General features: G+C 55.1%; 1 protein-coding gene across 1 annotated transcript in view; it reads right to left on the bottom strand.

Annotated features, from left to right (window-relative positions):
- RASA3 (RAS p21 protein activator 3) overlaps positions 1–20,122 on the bottom strand; it is a 66,932-nt gene extending 46,810 nt beyond the window's left edge. Inside the window, exons 1-2 of the mRNA XM_021708406.1 lie at positions 20,007–20,122; positions 5,900–6,003 (exon numbers count right to left, since the gene is read on the bottom strand). Of these exons, the coding sequence (XP_021564081.1) occupies positions 5,900–6,003; positions 20,007–20,083 (181 nt within the window). The 5' untranslated portion in view covers positions 20,084–20,122. The remainder of the gene's footprint in view (positions 1–5,899; positions 6,004–20,006) is intronic.
- Between the last annotated feature and the right edge of the window lie 650 nt (positions 20,123–20,772).

Here is a 20,772-nt window from a genome sequence, read left to right as displayed (position 1 = left end):
CACTTCCCCGCGGCTGGTCATGCGCCCGTTCCCCGTGGGAGGCACAGCGGCACCCGGGACGTGGCAAGAGCCCCTCCCAGGTAAGCACGTCACTCCTCGCCCGCCACCGGGTGGTTGCACCCATCAACACGTGGGACGGAGACATTCATCTCATCTCACAGACACGACACAGCCCCGCCGGGCGCCCACACAGCGAGCTGCCCGTGACCTGTCAGGGCAGGGCGAGACCGGAGGCAGATGGGGGTCCCAGCCCCGTCCGAAAGGTCCTCCCCTCCAGTGCAGACAGGAGCACAGCTGCTCCACGGGGTTGTTATGGGGATGTGGTGAAGTTTGTGTGTGCCTACAGGAGCTGCAGTGTGTGTGTCTATATTTCATACGTGTGTAGTGTGTGGACACGCGTATGCATGTGCATGTGTGCACTGGAGGGCAGCCGTCACAACGGTTCCTTGGGCATGGGCGCTATTCCCAAAGAAGATTGACAGCTGAGACAAGCCACCCCCTTCCCACAGCCATGGGAAACCTGCCCAGCCAGAGTCCACTGCATTGGACGCGGAAGCCACTGCGGCGGTCCCACCACGGAGGGCGAGGGGGCCCCGCACAGGCTGGAGGCAGCGGACACGCGGCAGCTGAGACTTGCCCTCGTTCCTCCTCTGCCCTGCCTGCCGTGCCCTGCCCAGCCTCCCGCCAGCATCCTGGGCCACTGCTTCGATTTCTTTTCTGTGGGTCCCACAACCTCTGACCAGCTCCCGCCCCCGAGCAGGCTCCGCTCCCTGTCCCTCCCTCCGACAGACGCTGCCAGGCTCTTGCAAAACTTCGTCCTCCCCTCCCCCTGTGGGAATAGAATTTGTGAGTCCCGCAGAAATAAAGCCACGTGAAACTAAAAGTTTCCTGAAATTGAATTGGGCAATGTATTTCAGGGAAAAGGGCTAGAGTAATCTTCAGACTCCAGGATGACTTCAGCTGGACAGGAGGATTAGTTGGGCAGTTTGAAATGTGAAGTAATTGCAACACAATTGTTTATTCACATTTTTATGAGGTGAGACCGGGATAGAGAGAAGTCACATATTGAATGTCAGTGTGGATTCCGAACTTACGGATCCTCACTGGTCATTATTTTTAGAAGTGCTTCATTTAAGTTTTTTCATAGGTAATTTCAAAACGTAGCCCCAAATCCAAAATATCCAAAAGGATACACAGGCTCTCTCCCCTGCTGCCGTGTTCCCGAGGGTGGTCGTCTCTGTCGCCAGTTTCCAATCTGTCCTCCTAGAGGTTGGCCACATTCAAGAATCCGAGAATGTGTGTTTTTTCAAACCCCCGTGCTAATGGTTCTGCCTGCTGCTCTGAAGGCACACCCGCTCTCAAAGCCACAGGATCTATTTAACTTTCTTCGGTGTGCCATAAGCCGCAGAGTTGTCCCCATCCACTTGCGTGGCATCAGAAAGTCTACTCTGGCCTCATTCTCCCACTGGGGCAGAGGCCGAGCTATGCAGTCTTCTCACCACTGAAGGCCTGCTTTGTCACTTTCTCCTGCCGGCTCTGTGCCTGCTGGGCCCACCTACCAAAGAGCAGCTGGCAGTTCAACAGAGGGCCCTTGACATGGGAACCTACCTACGGAAGCCCTGGGAGAACTAAAAGAGGAACCAGGGGCAAAAATCTGCAGCAAGAACTGCAAGGCCAAGAGTGCAGCAGAGCCTGGTGTGCTCCCCACTCCGGTTCAACCTGTGACCTCGCCCATCGTGGGCAAGAAAACAAAACAAAGGGCATACAGACCCAGGGGGATGAAATAGAAGTCGTTATAGAATTGGCAAAAAAAAAAAAAAATCTGCAAGGAAAGCTAACAGAACTAACTGGTGTGTTTAGCAAGGCCACACAATACAAAGTCTTTATATAAAAGTCAACCGTGTTTGTACATACAAGCAATGACCATGGCAATTGAAATTTAAAAACCAGTACCATTAATCTTTGCCTACTCTATTAAAAACATAAAATACAGATGAATAATTTTTCAAAATGTGCAAGACATAAATTGAAAGCACATCACAAAACACCGATGAGAGAAATTAAGAAGACCTGAGCACCGGGAAAGACAGACCATATCCATGGATCAGAAGACTCAGTTTTGTCGAGATATTAATTCTTCCCAAATTCATCTATAGATCAATGTAATCCCAATCAAAATTCCTGTGAGAATGTTTTAGAAATGGAGAAACTAGTTTAAAATGGATGGGGCAATTAAAAGGACCTAGAAGAGCAAAACAAGTTTGGATAAAAACAAAGCTGATGATCTCACATGACTGACTATGGCTGAGGAGAGAGGACTGCCTGAGCCCACGGGTTCAAGACCAGCCTGGGCAACTTGGCAAGACCTCATCTCTACAACAAATCAAAAAATTAGCCAGACGTGTTGGCGCGTGCCTGTAGTTCCAGCTACTTGGAAGGCTGAGGCCAAAGGATCACCTGAGCCCAGCAGGTCCAGGCTGTGGTGGCCGTGAGTGTGTCCCTGCACTCCAGCCTGGATGACAGAGTGAGACTCCAACTCAAAAACAAAAAGAGTTGCTATGAAGCCTCAGTAAGCAAGACCAGGGTGGTCCTGACATAAGTACATGCAGGTTGACGGAGCAAAACAGAGAAACCAGAAAGAGACCCACACAAATGTCATCACCTGATTTTCAAAAAGGTGCCAAAGTGATTCAATGGAGAAAGGATACTTTCAACCAAGAGCACTGAAACAAATGGACATCTATAAATTATAAGGAAAAAAACAATACTCTGACTCTTTCATGATATATGTAAAAATCAACTTGAGATAAGCCATAGAACTCAACGTAGGAGCTTAAATCCTAAACTTTCTAGAGAAAACTGTCACAACCTGGGATAGGCAAATATGTCTTAGCTGCAACCCCAAAATACGAATTATAAAAGAAAAAATCTGACAACCTGGACTTCATCAAAACGTAACACCTCTACTCTTCAAAATACAAGGGTAAGAACATGAGAAAACAAGCCACAGACTGGAAGAAAACATTCACAAGACACATATCTGATGGACTTGCACCCAAAATATAGAGAGCATGTAAAAAACTCAATAATAAGAAAACAGCCCAATTAAAAGAGCAAAAGATGGGAACGAGTTTCCAAAAAAGAGACAAGCTGGTGAATAAGCATATGAGAAGATGCCCCATAGCATTCTTCACTGTGGACACGTAACAAGAGCCAGGACAGTACCACACACACCTATGAGAACGGTAAAAATTAATTAAAAAATAAAAACTGCCAGGTGCAGTGGCTCATGCCTATAATCCCAGCCCTTTGGGAGGCCAAGACGGGAGGGTCGCTTGAGCCCAGGAGCTCGAGACCAGCCTAGGCAACATAGCAAGACCTCATCTCTACAGAAAGTTTAAAAACTAACCAGATATGGTGGTGTGTACCTGTAGTCCCAGCTACTCAGGAGGCAGAGGTGGAAGGATCACCCGAGCCCAGGAAGTCCTACAAGGCCAAGGCCCCTTGGCTGGGGATCTTCAAGGTACCAGTAATGCCTTGCAACAGCTACACTCTGTGGGCCCACGAAGCCCAGGGCACTGACCACAGGCAGACCAGTCAGATAGCTGCAGCACCCAGGATGGCCTCTTGGGCCAGACGCTTTCCTTCTGCTTGCTCCTCCTGCCGTCCTGGGAGGCTGACTGTGGTTCTGGGCCTGCTCCTGGCTGGATTCAGCCCCTGGAGATGCTGGTGGTCAGCAGGGCAGGGTAAGGTTAGGACTCCCACTTGCCGAGGACACCACATCTCCCTGGGCAGCTTCTGCTGTGTTTCAGGGTCTTGGGAACCACCCGCCCTCCCTCTCCAGGTTGAGTCTCCTTCTCGCTGCTGGTGCTGGGGGCTGTGTCCGCCACCCCTAGCCTGGCATGCCCTTGTCCCCGTTCAGTGCTGACCACCACTGGCACACGCCTCATTCCTGGACATCAAAGAAACCCTGTGGCAGGTGGGGTTTCCGCAGGGCACGGGAGGTTAGAAACCAGGAACACACAAAACCACAGGGCCAGGCGCCCGTGGGGTAACACCACTCATTTCCACGACAGAAACGTATTCCCTGGAACTTGGTGTCTTATTCCTGGTGCCAACATAATTACTAGTCATTACTTTAAATTATTGCTGGAGACCCAGACAGCCACTTATTTTTATGGCTATAAAAACAACAGTGAAAACATCTAAGTCCGATCACTTGCTGACACACTGTAATTGCAAAGCTACAAAGAATTGCTAAACAGTGATTTTGCTGATTATCTTTAAAAATAGCAGACACCTTAAACAGGATGTTAATAAACAGCTTGTTTGATTATTTTGAGAGAAGATAATCCCGGAACTAACCTGATCCGATTCTCTGATTAAAATGTGTCCCCTCAAAATCGTTTTACTATCTTTTTCCTGTGGTTACCACTCAGAGAAATTCTCATTTGCCTTCAAGAATCAATCAAATACCTCTTCATTCGGGTGTGTCACCTGAGCCAATGACTAAGACCAATACCTACCATATTTGGCAAGTCCAGTGTGGGCAAATCACCAACAGGGAAAGTATCAGCATTCAGCCAAAAGGCTAGGGTTAGGGTTAGGGTTAAGTTAGGGTTAGACTCTCCTCTCCCTTCCTAGGGCTTTCTAGCTTTCTACCTTTCTTCCTTGGACAGCCCTTTGAGCACCTAGTAGGTGTTGGGAACACAAGGAGTGGGCTGTGGGCGATGGAAAGCTTGATCCAATGAGCGCAAAGTTCATCAAGCATTAAGTTCGTCATTGCCACACACGGTGACAATAAGCTAAAGAAACACTACCGGAGGGTGAGTGCAGGGAATGATAACGGATGGTGGATGATGGATGGAAAACAGTAGATGGTGATGGTGGATGGTGATGACAGATGGCGAATAGTGATGGTGGATGGCGATGGTGGATGGCAGGTGGTAGATGGGGAACGGTGGATGGTGACGGTGATGGTGCACGATGAATGGGGAGCGGTGAGGGTGGACGGGAGGTGGTAGATGATGGATGACGATGGTGGAGGGTGGAGGGTGGAGGGTGGACGGGGATGTGGAATGGTGATGGTGGATGGTGACCAGATGGTGGATGGTGGTGGTAGATGGCGGATGGGAAACAGCGCACGGTGGACGGCAGGCAGATGATGTGATGGCGGGTGGTCATGGCGGGTGGTGGATGGTGTAGGGGACATGGGTGGTGGATGGGGAGTGGTGGATGGTGGATGTTGACGGTGGATGGTGATGGTTTAGCAGATGGGCAGAGCAGCCCCTCTATGCCTGCTCCTCACACAGTCTCTCCTGAAGGCGAAGGCATTGCTGCTCCCGACAGCCAGAGGGAAGCTGAGGCTCTAAGTCACAAGTGCCCCCGCGCGACCCTGGAGCATGTCTGCCTGGTCCAGGCCCCATGCCCACGCCTTGCCCCACCTCTGCTGGCTCTTCCCCCGTCCACCCCTGGGCCACCTGGACATGCCGAGGAGAGGGGGCGCACATCCACCCAAAGGCCCCTCTGCAGACAAACCCTGGAAGGAACCCCTGGACATCATCTGGGCAGTTGGAGACGCCATGCCCGCACCCGAGGGGCCACACAGAGGCCTTGCCCAGGTGTCATGCTCTCTGACTGAGCTCTAGTGGGAAGCTCTTTGACAGCAACTCAGTAGCCACCGGGCAGGGGACATGGGACCCCAGGCACAGGCCAGGCCCGGGAGCGTATCAGGAGTGCCGGACCCCAGTGCTGCCACGTCCATTCAGCACCTAGGAAGGCTCTCGATTCGAGGCCAGCATCCCCAGGTGTAGAGCAGGACAGGGCGCTTGGGAAAGACGCCCCTTCCCCCCAGAAGACAGAAGAGCGGACGTGAGGGAGTGGCCACGTGAGGACCTACCTATGATGGAGTCCCTCCGGAAAACGTCTCGGTCGAAAATGTAGAACGACAGGTGCCGGAAACTCCGTGGAATTTCACAGTAGAAGTCTTCTCCATAAAAGGGGCTGGACAAGACACAAAACACGCGAGGTTAGAATACGGTGCTGCGTGTCACCTGCATGGGCACCTGGCCTTCTGCGCACACGTGGAGCGTGCTTTAAACACACCAGAAAATGCCCGGTGCGTCTCACCCGCACGACACACGAACTCGCAGCCTCTCAGTCGGGCACAAGCGGAGGCAGCAGCGCGCAGACCATGAAAGGCAACAACAAGGAGCCTCCCGGCCTCCATGCCTTGGCCTTGTGCTACACGAGGGAGCTTCCAGGCGCAGCGGGGCTTCCGGTCCGGGAGCGTCAGAGACTGCATGAGCTGTGGTCATCAGCACGCGACGGCTGTTGTGCGGGTCTGGGCTCAGACAAGCGCTCCAGGACGGCCCTCATGTCTCAGAGGGTTTTGGGTAGGAGGTGGCTCACTTTACGCACTTAAAATAAAACACAGCATCCTGGTCTCACGTATCGCTCTTCTTTCCAGAAATCCGGTGCAAAACGCTGGCTGTGCGACTGCCCTCGCTTCCCACGGGCGAGGACCCCGCCGCTGCTGACCCTCTGTGCAGTGCGCGCAGTCATGACACCCACGCATGAGTCACCCACAGATGCAGCCGCACCACAGATGGAGACTTAAAATAAACTGCAAGCCTAATTAAGAGGCAGAAAGCCAGTGGGCTTTGTCACTCAACAAGCCTCCCATTGTTCTGACTGGCACAGGCTAGGTTAGGAAACACTGGCTCATCTCTTCGAAAGGCACCACCCTGGACTTGGTCAGCTGTTTAGGAAATCCAGCGATCGCCCCAGCACACACACACCTGCAGCTCACCCAACATTTGATGGAATTCTACTCCCAGGCACATTTACAGCTAAGGTCCAAGATAGGAAACATGTGAATCCTTCAAGTAAGAACTAAAGTGGCAGGTCCCATCTTGTCGGAAAGTGACAGGAAGAAGTGGTAGGGACTGGTGGGTGTCCACATGTCCAGCAATGGCCCCGGGCCCTGACCCCGACCACACCTACAGACGAACCCAAGAAGACCTCACGCCTGCATGCGAGGCTGGAACCGTCAGGCTCTCAGAAGAACAGGAACTAATCTGGACCCTGGAGCTAGGTGAGATTCCTTCATATGACACCCAAAGTCCAACTGCTAAAAAAAGGGTGATTAAGCAGACTTCATCAAAACTGAAAACGAAAAAGCTTATGCTTCAGAAGTACCAGGGAGAAAGTGAAGAGACAGCCTGAGAAAAACATTTGCAACTCAGCTATTGAATAAAGGGTTGCATTCAGATCTGGACTTGCATCCAGAACGAATAAAGAACTCCTACAACTCGATAAAAAGATGACAAATAATTCAACTTTGAAATGGGCACAAGATTTGAACAGACATATCACCCAAGAAGACAAGTAGCCAACCACATATGAAAAAGCTCCACATCACTAGCCATCAGGGGATGCAGATTAAACTGGGAGGCACAGACGATGCTCCGGCCAGGACTGGGCTGGGCGATCGCGGCTGCCCCCAGGCTGCTGGAGGGAGAGGCCTGGAGACCTGGAGACCCGGAGCCACCCACCCTGCCTCTGCAAACCGGCCTTCATGGCAGACACTTTTGTGTGGATTTCACTGATTCCACAGTTTGTATAACTGGATCAGGGCCTGGGTAAAGCTTACTTAGAAAACCATTTATTTGTGACGAGAACAAAATCTTCAGAAAGACCTTGAATGCTTCCACGGTTCTGAGCATGTGGGATACAGAGAAGTATCCATGTAAACACAAGAAACGTCATTTACTCTTTCAACGAAAACAGAACACCTGCATACTTTCACCAGCAGGCTTCCCAGCCTAGCAAACGCCTCCTAGAAAATCGCATTTCCTTTCAGCCTACTGTCATGTGTGGCCTTTTTGCGCTGATGAGCCTTGCTCTGGTTCGCCTGCATTTGTAGCGCTCCATCCGGGCACCACAGGGTCTGGCGTCACGGGTCCCAGGGGAGAAACACTCAGTGGGCCTTCAGGGCCACAGCCCACTCCTCCCATGAGAGGCAGAGGTGTGTCCTCGCGGGTCCTAACCATCCTCGGCGACTAAGAACCGTAAAGACCTTGTGGTCCTGGCAAAACCTCCAGGGAAGCCTTCTGAAACCAGAGGAGAAATTCCAGCATCAGAGAAGGAGTAAGGCACGTGTGCATGTGTGCATGTGTGTGCAGTGTGTCCAACGTGTGCATGGTGAGTGTGTGTGTGCGCCTACGGAGGCGTGCGTGCCACAGGCATGCAAGCGTGTGTTTGCGCGTGCATGCGTGTGCCCATAGGCATGGTTTTGTCCGTAGGCACATGCTCGTGTGTTTCCATGGGCACAGGGGCCCATGCGTATGCAAATATACAACTGGCACGTACAAGCCCCCCCCGGTGCACTGCTTTTGCCACAAGGAGCAAAGCCCATGCCCCACCTGTGCATGATCACGGCTGCCAGGAGATGCTCTGATTTTAGAGGGAGCACACATTCTCCCATATTCTGGCTGTAAACGCCTCCGGGCAGGGCCTGACCCGCTCCGGAGAAGGTGTCATCCCTACCTGCAGGAAAAACCACCATCCACCATTAATCCAAAGAAAGAAGCATGGGCGAGTGTGGACCCAGACATGCACTGTAAAACAAGGCGGCCTCGGGCGCTGAGACACAAGCCACGAACGACCACAAGGAGCTACTGGCAGGCGCACATGGACAGGCAATATTAATTCATGGAGCATTTGGGTTCTTTTAACTACAAAATGGCCTCTTTCCCCCACTCCCGTGCCAACGCTCAGGGACGTCAACGCTGAGGCAGTTGCACAGAGCAGTGGCATGTGAATGTGCCAGATCCCGCCCTGAGCAGCCGTGTCTCAGGGTCCCCTCCCTTGGCTGGCTCCTGGCACAGCCCCGAGAACCAGGGCCCCGGCTCTCCTTCCAGCTCCTGCCCTCACCACAGCATGCCAGCTGTGGGCCTTACACAGGTCTGTGCCTGCCTCGCCCGGGGCACTGGTCAGGTCCAGTTCTTGTACAATGCGTGTGTGATGCATGTCTGACACGTGTCTGGCATGTGGTGAGGCACAGTGGGGTGAGGATGCCAGCAGCAAGCACATGCCACACGCACGTGCCGCACACCCAGTGCCTAACCCACGGCGGTCCTCTCTAACGCACATCTGGCACTCTGCTGATGGCACCGCCGCTGGGCTCCAGCCGTCATGGGCAGCTTCCTGCTCGCTGCATGTGGACCTCCGACTCAGACTTGGCGGGGAAATCTGGACACCACCTGCAGCCTGCCCCACGGGGTCTGGTGGGGAGGACGGCTCCGGCTCGGGGCGTGGCGAGGACCCCAGACTAAAGCTGGCACCAAAGGCAGGGTTGGCGCATGGCGCCGTCCTGGACCACATCAGGGGGCTGCGGGCACACTCCCACTATGAGCTGTGCCCAAACATCCCAAACTGGCATATACATCCCAGTGAGACCTGATTCTTCACGGTGAGTTGATTCACAATTAACACACATACGTCTAGAATTTCTCTGTTTTTTGACTCCTTTATGATCTGAATTTTGTTTGCCTTGAAAGAGGAACACATTCATAGGAAGGAACGCTTCCTTTCATTTTAATTAAAGGCAAGAAATGGCTTTGCTTTGAGAGTGAAAATCCATTTAGTGGGGGCTTGCACTGTATGGCTGTCATCCAAAAGACGGAGCACAGCAAGTGTGGAGAAGCCAGCCCTGAGACAGGCTTGTGGGAAAGTGAGAGGGTGCAGCCGCCGTGGAAGCTGTCTGGCGGTTCCTCAAAACGCCAGACATGGAGTCGCTGCGTGGCCCGGCAGTCCCACTCCCACGCGTATGCGCAAGAGAAATGGAAACAGAGGGCCTTACAGAAACCAAATGTGCATGCTCACAGACAGCATGAGTCATAGCCGCCAGAGAGCGAAAGAAAACAACACAAAGCCAATAGCCAGCAACTAATGAGTAGACACACAAGACGTGGCCCACCCGACAAACACACAGCATCCAGCTGTCAACGGGCGCGGAGCCCGACACACACCATGACCCGATGAGCCTGGAGAACGTGGTGCTCAGTGGGAGAAGCCAGAGGCCAAAGGCTGCACGTTCTGTGAGTCCTTCTGTATGAACAGCCCAGAACAGGCAGGATCCACAGAGGCGGAACGCAGAGCAGAGGCCACCAGGGGTGGCGGAGGCGCCGGCAGGAAGTGGCGAGAGTCAAGGGGCAAGGGTTTCTTCCTGGGGAGACAAAAACGCTCTAGAGTTGATTGCGGCAATGGTTGCACAACACTGCGAATATACTAAAAACCACTGAATCGTTCATCTGAAATGGGTGGATTGTATGGTAAGTGAATTATGCCTCAATGAAGCTGTTTTTAAAAACCCCAAGTTTTAAATACGCAAAAACATCAGAAAGCAAAATCTAGAATTAACATTCTAGAATACATCCTCCTAAAGTTTTGGATTCTAAAGATATCAAAAGGCGGTGCCTCACACCTCTAATCCCAGCACCTTGGGAGGCAGAGGCACGGGGATTGCTTGAGCTCAGGAATTCAAGGCCAGCCTAAGCAATATCGTAGGACCTTGACTCAACAAAACAAATCAAAAAATCAGCAGGGCATGGGGGCACATGCTGTAGTCCCAGCTACACAGGAGGCTGAGGCAGGAGGATGCCCCGAGCCCAGAAGGTCGAAGCGGTGGTGAGCTGTGATCGTGCCACTGCACTCCAGCCTGGGCGACAGAGTGAGACCCCCCCACCTCAAAAAATAAAATAAAATAAAATGAAGATATGAAACAGAATAAAATAAACTTTATATATTTAAAACATATAAAATATAAATGTATTCACATTCTAAGTACTTATACCTATAATCTGTAAATATAATATTAAAATAGCAAATATTTGTTTTACATACAGAAGAGATAAAATAAACACAGATGCATCTTTCTAAAATAAAAGGGGGCTTGTCTGCTTTTTCCTTTCACACCGTGCCATGGACTGCCTCCCAAGTGGCCAGATGTGATGTCAGTGGCCCCCCAGTACCTGTGTGATTGACCCTAACCCTCTAAAGCCCCCAGCACCTGTGTGATCGACCCTAACCTCTAAACCCACCAGCTGACACTGGTGGTCAGCTGGATATCTGGGTACCTGCGCCGTTGTCCAGTTATTTCCACAGAGTGTATTCCTGCAGGTGGACTGCCTGGAGGAAGAATATTCGCTGTTGGAAGGCTTTGGGAATGGAAAGCCACAGAACCCTCAGGAGGGTCAGGCCAGTTCACGCCCCACGACACTTGAGTTGTATCGATGTTTTTAAACTTTGCTAAATGGATGGCAACAGCGACAACAACAAAAAACTCAAACCTGCTTCAACTAGAAATGCTTAAATCACTGGTGAGGTTGAATAGCTAGCATATGTTTATGGGCAGTTTTAAATTTCATTTTCTCCTGGACTGTCCACAGCCCATTTTCTATTAGAACACTCATCTTTTCATGTTTTTCTCATGCTCAGAATATTAACTCACTGGGAACTTCTGAACGTGTGCTGCAAATTAGAAGACAAATCACTAATTCACAATGTTTTTTTTCCACTGGAAGCGCCACAATGTGTTAATTCTGTCACCAGCGGGTGAGTACGGACGGGGGACTGGCCAGTTCTGAAAGGGGCACCCACAGACAGACACGCCACCCAGGGCCGGCCGGAGCAGCCACGTCAGCCTGGACCACATCAGCCACGGGCACAAGGGCCAGAACCCACGTCGTCCCAGCCTGACACGGGACCCACAGTGAGCGGCCAGTGGGAAGTGGCCACAGCGTTGACTCTGGAGCCTGAGGAAAGTGGCAAGTGCCCCATTGCTGCAGGGGCTCCCATCCCTCCCCTACCTATTATATTTACATATTATAGGTATAAGTACTTAGAACGTGAATACATTCCCTGAGGACAGGAAGAGGCAAGGACTGTCTCCCTCCACCCCGCACTGCACCCCATGCGCACAGCCCTGGGCCACAGAGAACACCTTGGTGTCCTGGGTCCGGTGACCACTGTCCTTTTGTGAACAGGAGGGTCTGCACGTGTCTCTCCGGGGCAGCGGCGTTGAGGCGCCTTTCCAAAAGAAAACAAAACTGCCGAGCACTAGGACGGTCCTCCCATCCCCCATCCTTCTCAGTGGCCTGTGCCGGACAAAATCTTCTTTCTGATGGACCCAAAGGGGCCACACGGCTGCCGGACGCTCCCCTCCCAGGGGCAGCTTGACCCCGGTGTGTCCCGCGGATAGGCTGGACTTTGTCTCAGGCTGAGGTCAGCACAGCCAGATGCGATGTATGCCCAGCCTGGGGCCCCCACTGCAGCCTTAAGACAATGTGCCTGAGGGGACTTGGCCTGCCCTAGGTCCCACTACATGGCAGGAGGAAATCGAGGCACACTGTCGCATGAGCTTCAGGCCGGTTGTGCCGGGCGCTCCTTCCCGTGACCGGAAGAAGCGCACATGAGGTTTCAAGAATCAAGTGTTGCAAAAAGAGGGAGACTCTCCTGCAGAAAACAGAGTCAGTCTTTAAGCAGCGGCTTTGGCAGGGAAACCCTGTGAACCGAGCTCCTCCTGCCAGACCAGAGGGAAGGGGCTCGGCCGGGACGGGCCAGCACGGCCCCACTGCAGGGAAACCCCTGACTTCTTGAGTCTGGTGAGGTGGGCACCGCCCCAGCCCGCACCGAGGCTGCCCGCGCCTTGTGACCATGAGGACAGAGGCGCGCTGGCTTCCTGGCTTTGTGCCCTGTCACACAGCCCTGCGTCTGCTCCCAACACCACGGACGTTGCCGGGCCATCCGTCCGGACAGGGAGCAGAGGTGGGGCTGCACCACCAGAACTGAGGTGCTTGGCAGAGGGGATCTAATCCGGCGCCACACTCGCGCCCGGCCCAGAACTCACTCCTGGACGCCCCAAGGACGGGGCAACTCCATGAGGCAAGGTGGCTCTGTCGCCCCCAAGGGACGGGAGGCCTGAGGGCAGGAGGGCACCTGGGGTCGAGCCACAGCACCACGGGCTTCAGCAGGAGGCCGGGCACCACACCTGGGCCCCAGGAGGGGGTGGGTCTGTGTGTGAAACGTGGGCAGACGGGCTGAGTCTTCCCACCAAGCACAGGTTGGGGGAGAAACGCGATGGATCGCGGTGAACTCACAGCTGCAAAGGCCTCTCCAGACTCAGTCTCCCCATCTGCACAAGGGCACCGACCAGACCCACCCTCTCTCGGGCGAGGCAGGCGGCGGACGCAGCCCGGCCCCTGTGTGGCTCCCGGGACGCTGGTGCTGCAGCTTCCGGCTCTGCTGCGAACCCCTCTGGCTCTGTGGCCCCCACCCCGTCCCCAGATCAGAAGTCACACTCCTTACAGCAAAGGAAGCCTGACTGCGTTTCTTCAGGCTGGCACAACATATAGAGCGACGGAGACACGCCTCTTGGGAGAACCACAGAGCCGGACACGGGGTCCCTTGTGGCACCGGAAACGAGCCGAACTCCATGCCTTGCAGAAGGCCCGACAGAGGAAGGGGGTGTTAGAGAGGAAGGGGCTGGGGTGAGAAGGAGTGGGGCCAGCCAGGCTCGCCAGGAGGAGGAGAGACCGGTGGGCCCCGATCCCGCCCTGCTCAAGGACCCCAGCCCAGACCCCAGGGGCGGCCCAGCCATGCCGGGGGACCAGGAGCCCTGCAGCCAACCGGCTGGGGAGCCCTAGCCAGCCGAGCACGCAGCAGGTGCTCAGTGCGAGGGGAATACAAGCTCCCAAGCAGACGTTCCTACAAAGGTGAGAGACACACCCTGTTTTGACACAGGGTGAGGAGGAGGCAGGACAGGACCCAGGACTTTGATGCAGACACACCCCATGGATGAGGGGACACTGGAGGGGGACAGGACAGGACCCAGGACTCGGACCCAGACACTCCACGTGGCTCAGGGAACCCTGTGGGGGACAGGTCGGGGACTCTGACGCAGTCAGACACTCCACATGGAAGACTGGACCCTGGAGGGGGACGTGACAGGACCGGGGATGGACAGGCAGAGCTGCCTGGGTCGAGGGGCGCCGTCAGACCATGAACCACCCAGGGGACCCACAGCCCCTGGCGTCCCACAAGGAGCCTAGGACTTCCAAGTCCGCCCTGGTCTTCTGAGACCCGGCCACCACCAAATGGCAACGGGGAAGTGGCCCAGCCTCACACGCAGCCCGAAGACTCACAGCAACCTCATGGCAGTCATCGGCCCCTAAGTTTAAGAAAACAACTCACTTCAGAGGCTGTGAACATAAACCATTTTCAGATTACGAAGATGACATACTCTAAGCTAAATGACATATGTAAACGGATGCCCCTTCCCCCAGAAACTGGAGGCATCAGGCCAAAGAAAAGGCAGCATGGGGTGGGCAAAAGACTTCTTTGTCCGCCTGGGGCGCACCAGCCACCACCAGGTGGGCGCCCGGAAAGTCCCCTCCTCCCCACTTCCCTTGTGCACCGAAAGGTGGCCAGCAGGGACAAGTGTGGGCTGGCATGAAACACCATAGCCAGCCCTCCTCTGGGAACAAGGACGACGGAAACACACGAGGACCTTAGGAATCCGACTTGCAGAGGCTAGCCAAAAGAATCCTCTTCCCGAGGCTCGCCTGTGGAAACAGCTGTCCCAACTGGCGATCAGAAAGAGCAGATATCCCTTGCCGGCATGCTCTATTCTAGGGACGCAACGGCTGGGGCTCTTCCCACAAAGACAGTCCTGGTCAGATGGGCCCTGCCAGAGCTCAGGCGGGTGTTTGGTGCTGGAGGGAGGCAGACGCCCCGGAGATTAGATCCTGTTCCGTGAGGTCTGGCAGGAAAGAGCCGCCGAGGTCGGCATGCCAATGCCTCCCTCGCATGGGACCCACAGACACCCAGAGCACTCAGCCCCGTGTGGAGGGACACAGAGACCCCACAACGCCTGTGCCCTCTGGCCAGCAGCTGTGCCAGAGCCCTGGGACACCCTACACCCATCACCTGGGACCACGCCCACCAAGGGCCACTGCTGGCCCCCCTACCCTGCCCACCGGCGAGCACTCTTCCGTCTGAGCTGCCGACCGCCGCCTCCCTCATGGTCGCGGCAGCAATGGTTGCCGCTTCCTGGGCTTCTCCTGCCTCCTCCCCAAGGACACACACGGCCCCAAGTCACATGGCAGGTTCTTAACATCATCAAAGCAACCTGGGAGCCCAATCAGGAGGTCACCTCGGGACCCAAAATCTGCCAAGAAAAGAAACAGACTCAGTTTCCCCATTTCAGCCACCATAAACCCAAACCCAGGACGTCTCAGAAACATCAAAAATGTGAACATGGATCCGCCTCCTGGACCACCCAGGACTTTGAGGACAGAGTCCCTGTCTAGGCACCACAGACTGAGAGGACGGATCCCTCCCCTGGAGAAACCTCAGGAATGAGAGGACGGATCCCTCCCCTGGAGAACCCAGGACTCGGAGAACAGATCCCTCACCTGGAGTGCCTAGGACCAACAGGACAGAGCCCCACCTGGACCACCAAGGACTGAGAGGACGGACCCCCTCTCCAGCAGATCTGGAAGGGTCTTGGCCTTACTGAGGCCTCCACTTGCGTCACACCGACTTTTCTGCAAGCTTTAATGAGAAATCAGAAGGAAAAGCAAACGACCAGAGGGACTGTGTGACTGCTAGCAGTCTCTTGACTCCAAAGTCAGTGTTTCCTAAGCCAACGGGGTTTTCATCAAAAGCCACGGAGGGAATGAAGTCTGTCTCCACAACCACCAACTTCCTCCCGCCCCTTTCAGTTTTGAGCCCCAGCTGACTTCTTCCCTCCCCCAAAGCTTTGAAACTGTGGAGCTATTTCTTGTTTCGGTCATCTCGACCACACAAAAGTACTATTCTCTGGGCAATTTTCATCTTTCAGGATGAACAGAAAGAAACTTCATATCTTTGGCCCAGCGGCTCCCGCAAATGCCAACCGTGTCCGTGTGGGCGGGATCTTCGTTCAGAAAAGCCCGAGGCTGCCGGCGGGAACAGCCCACTCGAGGGTCTCCGATGACGCCCATGGTAGCCCTTGTCGAACCAGCGCCCCTTCACTCGCTCTTGTCTTTGTCTTCTTTTGACTTTTTCACTCCCAATTTCATGTAAAAACACATGCAAACAAAAGAACAAAAGCCTCCCATAATTCCGCTACTCAGAACGCCTGACCGCCTTGACACTTAGGCCTGTGTATGCTGGCCATTGGGAGGCACTAACGGTTTTTTCCCAGGAAGCTTCTTCCTACAAACGCAGCTTTGTCACTAGACAGAGCATAGCCAAACTCTCGGAGCAGAGCTCCAGACCGCGGCAGCCTCTGGGTGGAGGCGAGAAGGCGCAGAAACCAGCTGGGCCGGCGGGCTTCTTCCTGTTGGGGCCGGGTGGCCCCCAATGAAACCCTGCAAAGGAAGTAGGGCAGCTTTGCAGAAGGAGGGGCCCGGGGCCTTACTGTGGGCAAAGCCTCCGTCCCATCTCAGGGGTGCGGGTCAGCCTCTCACCCAACCTGAAAGCTGGCTCTGTAGATACGGGATTTGGGGGAGAGGCAGCCAGAGGAGGATGAGCCCTGAGGTAGGACAGCCTGCCAGTCACTCACAGGGACGACAGGAGGAAAAGTCCCCGACCCTGCCCATTCTTGCAAGGGCTACATGAACCCAGCATACAGGGGCTGCGCTCTGCTGTGTGTGCGACACAGAGACGCTCCTTTGGCTGGAGAGCAGGGTGCCTTCCTCCAGGACGCTGCCTTCCCTTCCCAGCTGACCGCTTATCTGAGTGTGAAAGGGCCCTGGCCAGGAGGGGATCCAGCTCCTCTGTTCAGAAACAGGTGGTGGCCCCTCCCAGGAGGTCCCGGGACACTTTCAGACAAGTCTGAAAGTGCACAGGGTGGGAAGCTGCTGCCCGAGCCCCCAGCCCTGCCAGTCCAATGTCAAGGAGCCCTTTAGTTTCGATAAACAAGTAAACAGATAATGGACTGCCATTTACACGATTGAAAGTTGTTGCTCCAAGAAGTCAAAAAGAAGTCACTTGGCATCAGGAAACTATCTTCCTAGTAGGGCAGAAACTTCGCCCAAGGTCACCTTCTTGGAGAAAGGACAAGGCCAGGGAGACAGGGCTTGCTCTCGCAAGTGTGTCCCCCCAGTGCGTTCTTAACCTTAGCCTGTGACGGATGCTCTCGCAACCTCCACTTCCCCACGTCAGAAAACACAGAGGAGTGGGAAAAGAGGAGGACACCGTCCCTGCGTCCCAGTGCGGCAATTGATGGAGCCGCTCTGGAGTCAGCACACCCCCAACGGTACTGTACACGGGGACACCCGGGACGGGCCTATGAGCGGACCCAGGTCCACAGCCTCCGTGAAGGCGGAAGAGGACAGGCCGCTCTCTGCCCCACCTTCCTCCCACATTCCATCTGCAGGTTCAAGCTGAGTCGGGCCAGCATCGGCCCAGCAGGTGGAAGGCAACCCACACCCACAGATGCTGCCCCCACCAGCTCTGTGGGGGTTCCAGCGGTGCCCTGGGGTGGGGCCGTGCCGGTTCTGGCCACCCTCCTGCCAGGCTGCAATTCGCAGCCAGAGAACACCCTCGGGCGCTTTGAGTTCGGGATGCAGACCTGGGCTTTCTCCTTCTCTGCAGTGACTCTGCCCCACGAACGGCCAGGTCTCGCTGGTGATGGAAGCACCTGGGAGCCGGGGAGGCCCAGAGATCCAGCTCCGGCATGGGCGCCACCATGGAGCACGGGGGCACCGGAACTCCTCAGGGGAGGCCGCGGCTCAGCCCGGTGTGGGGCAGCATCTGTGGTCCGACGTCCATCACGGTGGATGGACAAGCCGCAAACCCAGGAGCACCCTCACCCACCCGCATGGACAGCGCAGCGTGGACTCGGGCTGTACACGCGTGAGAGCCAGGTATCGTGCCGAGTCGTCTTCCTTGCTAACCTCTTGTGTGGGGTGAGTGTGTCTACCTCCACCCTCACGCCGGACGGTAGGGCTTGCGGGGTGCCAGCTTGCACGGCCCCCAATCTGAAGAGGGGTGTCTGCCTCGGCACTAAACGGCCCCCACGTGAGCCACGGTTTTTGAGTTCTTGGAACCAATCTGTGTGGGCTTCTCTTTCTTTGCTGTCGGTTTAACTTTTTTTATTTTTTATTACTTTTTGTCGTTGAGACAGCATCTCACTCTGGGGCCCAAGCTGGAGTGCAGTGGCTCAATCACAGCTCACTGTGGCCTCAGACTGCTGGGCTCAAGCGGTCCTCCCGCCCCAGCCTCCTGAGTAGCTGGGACTACAGTATCGCACCCAGCTAATTGCTGAATTCTTGCAGAGATGAGGCATCACTGTCTTGCCCAAGCTGGTCTCGAACTCCTGGGCTCAAGCAGCCCTCCCACCTCAGCCTCCCAAAGTGCTGGGATTACAAGAGGGGGTCACTGCACCCGGCCTGCAACCATGATTTCTATTTCTAAACTGGTCTGAAATATTTGGAAGACACCGGGCCCCCGTTTCTCAGCCTTGGCCAACAGAAAGGCTCCCCAACAGACCCCCTCCCCATGGAGTCTGGTTCCGCAGGCCTGGGGCAAGCCTGGTTTTTCAGAGACTGCCAGGAAGCCTCCAGTTTTATAACCCACGGGCCTCGGCCACTAGGCTATTCGAACGTGGAAGGATCTATCTCCAGAGAGGCTTCGGAGTAACTTCCGAGAGTGTGGAGACACCCTTCCCACCCTCCTTAGGGAGACCCAGCCGCCTTCAGCAGCCCCACGAGACATTCCCGCAATTCCCGCAAGGCATTGGGGTGCCTGGCCACGCCCCTCAGTCTTCAGGCTCCCGGACAAACTACTTCAAAGGACCCAGCACGTGCACAGAGGCGGCATCGAGCTCGAGGTCCTCGGCCCCAGGACTTCACACAGCTGCCCTCCCAGGGGCGCCCCCTCCCCTGCCCCCTCCCGCCGGTGACAGCCCAGAAAGAAGGCGGCGGGCATGCCTCGGCCTCTCGGGCAGGGGACCCGCCACAGTCGTCTAAAAGCCAAGTCTTCAGAACACGCGTTGTTTGCTCCCTCTTGGAAGTAGCCATGTGCGAGGCTATAATCCGTCTGCCGGGAAAGCCCTCAGAGCCACAGCAGCCCTCGCGAAGAAGCCACACTCGCCGTCCTACGCCCGAGGGCGGAGGCACCGCTGCACAGGATGTCTCCTGGGATCCCCAGGCGGCCCCATCCACAGCCCCTCAGGACGCCAGAACAGCCCAGGGGACAGCCCCTGAGGACAGTCACTGAGGATGCAGCCCTCCCCAGCCTCCCTCCTCCAGCCTCCAGGGGACTGCCACCGACCCCACCGGGTGGTTCGCATTTGCTGTTTCCCGCCTCCCTTCTCTGGCTCCTCCCTCCCCCTGTAAGCGGCTGTGGCCCCAGGCACTGTCACTCCGTCCGGCAAGCACACCACACGCCAGGTTCCGGGGTTGGTGCCCCGCTTGCTAGAGAGGCATCCCTGCCCTCACACGCCAAAGCTGGGGTCTAGAGACACCCCCACTGTGAGAGCCGGCTCTTCCTGCCCGACCCCTCACCTCCTCAAATCACATCAGTCAGCACTGCTCAGGTCCACTCCCGCAGCTAATGCCCCCCTGATGTGCGACTCTGGGAACGTTTAGAGGACAGAGACGTGGCTTTCTCAGCACTTCCCTTCTCGGAAGCCCTCATCAGGGGCCTTCCATTGCAATGTCTGCTTCCCAGCCCATCTCCAATCAAAACACGCTCCCATGCGTCTAAGAGGGAAACGGACAGGAGATGCCCTTCTGTTCCGCGTGGCTCAGAGTCCTGGACGCGGGCGCTTGGTGACCACTAGCCACCAGGACAGAAGCTCGGCCGCTGGCTGTCCTGCCAGCCACAGCCCTCATGCGTGTGTCGGCCTCCCCAGGCCTAGCGACGCGGCAAGTGGCGAGACGGCGCGCACACTCAGGACAACTCTCCATAGAGAAGACGCCCTGGTGCCAAGGAAGGTGCGAGGACATTACCAGAGAGACTTCTCCACAATCTTGGTCCTGAAAACCTCCTCTTGGTCCAGGTTCACCGTGCAGTAGCAATCTCTCATCTTGTTTGGCCCCGGGTAAGAGGGAAGATTTTTGGCTTCACCTAAAAAGCAAAGGTAACAAAGGTCACCAACAGAGTGTAGACATGTTTGGTTCCCTGCTGATCACAGACACGATTCCAAATAACAGGTTTATTCACAGAACACACCTGCTTCTGCCGCTGCCCGTTCATCAGTCATACATAAAGTCTGGGTTTTCTTGCTACCGCAAATCAAAATATGGATGCACAGACCATTTGCACCGTTGAAATGCAAAGCAACGCATACAACTAACCGCAAAAACAAACTGGCAGAAGCACGAACCTGGCAGCCTTGGAATTAAGGACTATTGCATCTTGTTGTTTTGCCCACACTAGTCCTTTAATTCTCTTACTTTTTACTGTGGCAAATACGCATAATTTAAAATTTACCCGTGTTCAAGCACACAGTTCAGTGGCGTTAAGCACATCCACACGGCTGTGCCCCTGTTATACCCGTCTCCTCATCCGGGCGTCCTCATCACCCGAAACTTAGGCTCGGTCCCCACCAAACACCGACTCCCCGCCCCGGCCCCGGCCCCCACCGTCCTACTCTGTCTCTGTGGATTTGGTGACTCTGGTGCCTCACACGAGTGGCATCACAAACTTCACTCAGCAAATGCCCTCCGGCGTCAGCCACGTCGTGCGGAGCACCAGGGTTCCTCTTAAAGCCTA

This window comes from Carlito syrichta, unplaced genomic scaffold (genome assembly GCF_000164805.1).
Source record: "Carlito syrichta isolate Samal-C Ts95f unplaced genomic scaffold, Tarsius_syrichta-2.0.1 Scaffold136360, whole genome shotgun sequence".
NCBI lineage: Eukaryota > Metazoa > Chordata > Mammalia > Primates > Tarsiidae > Carlito > Carlito syrichta.
This window is presented reverse-complemented; position numbering and strand designations above follow the sequence as displayed.